Source organism: Cebus imitator, unplaced genomic scaffold, assembly GCF_001604975.1.
Source record: "Cebus imitator isolate Cc_AM_T3 unplaced genomic scaffold, Cebus_imitator-1.0 Scaffold159, whole genome shotgun sequence".
Taxonomy (NCBI): Eukaryota; Metazoa; Chordata; class Mammalia; order Primates; family Cebidae; genus Cebus; species Cebus imitator.
In genome coordinates this window covers 2,519,300-2,525,566 of record NW_016107474.1, presented here as the reverse complement: position 1 = coordinate 2,525,566, position 6,267 = coordinate 2,519,300, and the positions used below count along the sequence as shown (strand labels likewise).

Below are 6,267 nucleotides of genomic sequence, written 5' to 3'. Positions count from 1 at the left end.
GCTAATTTTGGGAGTTTTGCCATGTTGCCCAGGCTAGTTTCAAACTCCTGGGCTCAAGCAATCCACCCGCCTTGGCATCCCAAAATGCTGAGGTTACAGGCACAAGCCACCATGCCTGACCTGCAAGGACTTGTTAATAGGGTAAAACTCAATGACGGTGTTGTTGTTCATGGAAGTATAAATCACTCTGATGCTTAAGAAAACCTTTAATAAAGCCTTAAACGTTCATATCCATTAGCTCTTCAGTCTCCCTTGCAAATATATATTCCAAGCAAAAAGTCAGAAAGCCAGACCTGCAAGCATATCCCAACTGTTTATTTATTTATTTATTTTTAATTTTTGAGACAGAGTCTTGCTCTGTCACCCAGGTTGGAGTGCAGTGGCGCGATCTCAGCTCACTGCAGCCTCTACCTCTTGGGTTCAAGCGATTCTTATGCCTCAGCCTCCTCAGTAGCTGGGAATATAGGTGTGTGCCACCACATCTGGCTAATTTTTGTATTTTTAGTAGAGAGAGCGTTTCACCATGTTGGCCAGGCTGGCCCCAAACTCCTGGCCTCAAGTGATCCACCTACCTCGGTTCTGTCAAAGTGCTGGGATTGCAGGTGTGAACTACCACACCTGGCCACAGCTGCATATAATGGTGAAAAGCTGGAAGTTAGCCAGCAGGTGGCAAAGCAATGGCTAAACATGGTCATGTGCAGCTGTGTGTCAGAGTATCACGCAGCCACTGAGCATGAAGTATGTGAGGCGTATTTAGTGACTTTGGAAAATACTAAGCGAAAATACATAAGCAGGCTAGGCGTGGTGGCTCACGCCTGTAATCCCCGCACTTTGGGAGGCCAAGACAGGCGGATCACCTGAGGTCAGGAGTTTGAGACCAACCTGGCCAACATGGTGAAACCCCATCTCTACCAAAAATGCAAAAAACGGGCCAGCTGTGGTGGTGCGTGCCTGTAGTCCCAGCTACTCGGGAGGCTCAGGTGAGAGAATCACTTGAACCCAGGAGGCAGAGGTTGCAGTGGGCCAAGATGGCACCACTGCACTCCAGCCTCGGACACAAAGCAAGACTCTGACTTAAAAAAAAAAAAAAAAAAAAAAAGACCAGAAAATACATAAACAGCATTAGCCTCATCTGTACACAGAAAAAAGGACTGGAAGGAAACATGCCCAATTGCTGCTGGTCTTGATGAGGTTCCGGTACGTATTTTTTTCTTTCTACTTTTTTGTTGTTGTTATTTGCTTTCCCGAATCATTACTAATGAGCATGGATACCGCTTCAAGTCAGAAATAAAAAAGCCCACTGACTATTGTTTTTGTAAAAGCACCATGTACAGAAAAGAGGCATGCCAGACTGTGGGGCGGCTTCTACAGCAAGACTGGGGATGGTCCCACAGTTGCAGATTGGGGCTGAGTGACATTTCTTGACGGGCGGCCTCTAACAGCCTTCTCCCTGCACGGGGAGTGCCCCGCCCAGCCCAACTCTGGAACTGCCTCGATGTTGTCTGGTAAGGAACGTTCTCCAATACCCGTTCACTTTTTTCAACTCAGTACTACGAAGGTGTGACGCTCTCAAGATGTGTTGAGCGTTCAGAAAGACGCATCACCACGAAAGGACAACTCCAGCTCCTCAGCAGCCCCGGACGTGGCAGTGCATACGGTGGATGCCTCTGCCAGGCGATGCCTGCTTCCTCCCAATTCACCCAGCACAGAGACACGCCAATGGCACCCTAACCCTAAGCTCGAGGTTTTAGGCACGGTGACTCCACCGCTGACTGTTGATCCATCAGGCTCCTGTCACCACGGCAACACACATGAGTGCACTGAGCCACGTCATCCCGGCTGCTCCACTCCATCTCATCACCGTCCTGCCGACACCTAACTAAAGTGTTCTCCTGGCAAGCAAATTCCAAATCCTTGCGATATAAAACCGCAGATTCCACCATCTCTTTTTAACGTGGGCTTTAAATAACTCAATTCAGCTTTCAGCAAACTGACGCCAGAATCTGTAGGAAGACAAGCAAGGCCGCCTCTCCCAATGGCACGGTTCTCCCGCCTCCACCCTGAGGGCGTGCGAGTGGCGGCTGCACCTGTTGGCTGCTTACTACCGGAGACAGCAGCCTGCAGTCACACAGCCAAACCAAACTCGTTCTTTTGTCTGTTTTTTTTTGAGATGGAGTCTTGCTCTGTCACCAGGCTGGAGTGCAGTGGTGCGATCTCGGCTCACTGCAACCTCCACCTCCCAGGTTCAAGCACGTCTCCTGCCTCAACCTCCCGAGTAGCTGGGACTACAGGCATGCACCACCAAGCCCAGCTAATTTTTATATTTTTAGTAGAGATGGGGTTTCATCATGTTGAACAGGATGGTCTCGATCTCTCGACCTCATGATCTGCCCACCTTGGACTCTCAAACTGCTGGGATTACAGGCGTGTGCCACCAGGCCCGGCCCAAACTCGTTCTTTTTGGCAGACAGCGTTCATCATGTGAATGACTGCATCAGCTAGATGGATTTATTCACCTACCACAGGGGACACACCGGTGGCCCATCTGTCCGGTGGGGCCCACTGGGGGCAGCCCTGCTCAGATCCAGCAGCAGTCCCATAGGATCTGCCAATGCCCGAGGCCAACACGTACCCGGACACTGCCCAGCCCTAACTCCTGCTCTGCCTGCTGAGAGCAGCTTGATAAATTAGCAACGGCAGGGCAGCCCAGCCTGGCCCGGCTCACCTGTTACACGTGGACCCTTTGCACCTGTCCTTCATCTTGGTGTCACATCTGACGACTTGCGCTAGGAGAGAAATGCAGAAACACACATCACGGCACCTTTCCCCATGCTGAGGGACATACCGGAACATTCTGTAATCCAATCCCTGCTATCCTAAGAGCAAGGGCCCTGCCTGACAGTTGCAGGCTTCCACTGGGGGCTCAGGGCTCAGACCCCAGGCCTACCGCTTTACAGTAGCGGCGTGACCATGGACAAGTTACTTCCCCTGTCTGAGGTTCATTTCCTGCATATGAACAAGCGGGACAGTGGCAATAACCCGCCTTCAAGGGCTTTTGTGAGCACTGAGTGAGAAAGTGAACCTGGCCTTGGAGGGTGCGTGCACACACTATGCGCCTGCGGTCCCACAGGGCTCTGCAGGGCAGGACTGATGAGGGGTAGAGAGGGCCCCGCTCCGAGCCTGTGGGGCGGGACACCCAGCCAGGCTCACTGGAGTCATCTCCTCCACTGCCAAGAGGCCTTTTGCAAAGCTTTTTGCTTTATTTTATGGGGACATATCAGAGTCTCGGAGTCCTCTTATGGTCTGAAAAGGGACTTAAACATTGTATGTTATTAAGAGAAACAATGGCGCCGTTTTGAACTCCTGGACAGACAAGGGTCTCAGGACATCTCCTGGTGAAAGCAAGCTACAGGATGATTCAATATCACAGGCAAAGACATTTGAAGAGGACAGAGAGACTGGTGGGGCCGGGGAGAGGGTAGTTATGAAAAGAGGGTTCTGAGGAGGTGAGTGTGAGGCTGCTCCTCAAACAGTGGCCAGGTGGAGGGCCTTTGAGGCTTGGGGGGCAAATGGAGAGAGCCAAGGGCATCCAGCCCAGGCCTCCAGCCACGCCGGAGTGAAAACGCCCCTCCGCGGCCCCGGCCTGCAGAAAGGGGTGCTGCGAACAAGGCCCCGCAGTGGTGTCTGGGGTTGGACGGGGAGCTGAGCTCCACCCTGGGGAGGTGAAGGCCGCAGGAACAGAAGCTGGATGAGCTGAGGCGCCTGGGGAGCCCAAAGGCCAGAGGCAAGCAGGGGAGTAGTCGATATTTGGGGGATTCCCAGAAGTCTCAGGGAGGGGGAAATATCTCTCGGGGAATTACAGGCAACTCTGCAGTGATCTCAATGTACAGGGAGGCCTCAGCTGGCCCCGGGTGACTCACGTGGCTTCAACTCACCCTCTGGGCAACCCTGATGCGGCATCACTGCCCCCACTTCATGGATGAGCCCACTGAGTCCCAGAGCCGAGACCCGGTGAGGGATGAGGGGAGCCTGCCAGAGCCAGGATGGACGCCGCCCTCAGCAGGGTCAGCACTTCCCAGAGGAACCCGACTTCAGCCCAGGGCCCTTGTGAAAGGACCAGGGAAGGTCTAACCTTAAAATACCTGCCTGGGGGAAAACAATGCCCCCCAAGCGCGACTCCTATAATGCTTGCTTTTGAAATGACTTTAAAATATCCCTTTTGAAAAACGTTGTGCTCCCATGAGCTTCGCCGCCCCCTGTTCCCCACCGTTTGTGGACTTGGAGACCTAAATCCACTAGCTGCCCTCCTCCCGGCACCCGTGCCCTTTGGAGGTGGCTGGGAGGGCAGGCGGCAGCGGACGATGGCCGGGACTCACTCATGTAGGTGACCGCGGGGGCTTTCTTGGGCTTGGTGGGTCTGTTCACCCTCGGCTGGAGCCAGACATGGTTTTCTTCAGGAATGGGAGCCGTTTCCACCTCGTTCATCTCGTCTGTTTCAGGTTTTGGGGTGTGGGTCTCTTCTTAATAGAGGAGAGGAAGGAAAAGAGAAATCACACACTGGGATTCAGCAAAAACGCACTTTGGGGGAAAAAAAAGCCATTTGAAAACTAAACTTGTTTGAGGTTTGGTTTTACAAAGAATCATTTCAGTGGCAAAGACAAAGTTACATTTCAGAACAGAACTGGCCAGGTGGAATTCTACCAGCCCAGATGAGACGGGGACGTTTTCTGCTCACTGTGTTTGCTTTGGACCCACGATCAGCCAGGCTGCCCAGAGGTTACTAGGCCCCGTGCCCACACCTGGGTTATCATAATGGTTTCTTGTCCCATCTCCTCCTCTACCTGACCCTCTGCCCTAGGAAGCAGCTTCAAGAAGCTGCCTTAGGCCCGGCGTGGTGACTCATGCCTCTAATCCCAGCACTTTGGTAGGCTGAGGTTGGAGGATTACCTGAGGTCAGGAGTTTGAGATCAGCCTGGCCAACATGGCAAAATCCTGTCCCTACTAAAAATACAAAAATTAGCTGGGCATGGTGGCAGGTGCCTGTAATCCTGGGTACCTGGGGGTGCTGAGGAAAGAGAATTGCTTGAACCCAGGAGGTGGAGGTTTCAGTGAGCTGAGATCACGACATTGCACTGGTGACAAGAGCAAAGCTCAATCTCAAAAAAAAAAAAAAAAAAAAAAAAAGAAGAAGAAACTGCCTCGACCACCGGCCCAAAGCCATAGTGGTCTCCCAGGCGGTCCCATGCCTCGGGCTTACACTGGCGGAGGGGGTCTTCCTCATCACGACGCACAAAGGCCACCGTCAGTGCCCTGAGAACCCAACTGCCCCTCACACCAGCACACTTATGTCCATCCCTTCTCTCCCCCTGCAAGTCAGGGCCACTTAACCAGCTCAATCGATCTTCTGTATTAGAGTTTTGCTGCCCAATAATGTCAGACTCAACATGTAGAACTATCCAAAGGCCCAACTCCTGGTTTTTAAAAAAGGAGTTCAGCAGGTCCCCATCTTTTCCTCACTCAAGGACACTGTATATTACTATTTCTCCAACTATGAGCATGACCCATGTTTTAAACATTTTAATTAACCAAACAGTTTGCACTTATTAAACCTCAGTTAGCTTATCTTCCAGTTTTCACCCCAAAAGACAACTAGAAACTCCTGACCAGCATCTGCAATTAGACCACCAGGAGACCCATCTGTAAATTTCAGCTAAAGCAAATAAACTGACTGCTATTTTCATTTGCCTGAGCTGCCTGATCAAGGACAAATTCATGAGCATCTCTGCTGGCCCCCTTCACACCGTTATTTACGGCAGGCACCTCCCATGCTGCAACAGATGTCTCTGGACCAGAGTTGGAAATCTGTGGCCTCCAAGCTCCCCAAACGAAAAAGGTAATAGATGTGTAGGGGGAAAACAATTTCAAGGAGAATAACTAGAGCACCCTCGCAGGTCTCTTAGTGATTTTGGATTAAAGTCCAAGTTTCAGGGCCAGGCGTGGTGGTTCATACCTGTAATCCCAGCACTTTGGGAGGCCAAGGCCAGAGGAATGCCTGAGATCAGGAGTTCGAGAACAACCTGGGCAAATGGTGAAACCTCATCTCTACTAAAAACACAAAAATTCACTGGGCATGCTGGTGGGTACCTGTAAACTACTCGGGAGGCTGAGGCAGGAGAACTGCTTGAACCAGGGAGGCGGAGGTTGCAGTGAGCCGAGATCACGCCACTGCACTCCAGCTTGGGTGACAGAGTGAAACTCTGTCTCAAA

At 51.8% G+C, this 6,267-nt stretch overlaps 1 protein-coding gene across 1 annotated transcript in view; it reads right to left on the bottom strand.

Annotated features, from left to right (window-relative positions):
- CRISPLD2 (cysteine rich secretory protein LCCL domain containing 2) overlaps positions 1-6,267 on the bottom strand; it is an 84,378-nt gene that overhangs the window by 31,339 nt on the left and 46,772 nt on the right. Inside the window, exons 7-8 of the mRNA XM_017543636.2 lie at positions 4,377-4,520; positions 2,726-2,786 (exon numbers count right to left, since the gene is read on the bottom strand). Of these exons, the coding sequence (XP_017399125.1) occupies positions 2,726-2,786; positions 4,377-4,520 (205 nt within the window). The remainder of the gene's footprint in view (positions 1-2,725; positions 2,787-4,376; positions 4,521-6,267) is intronic.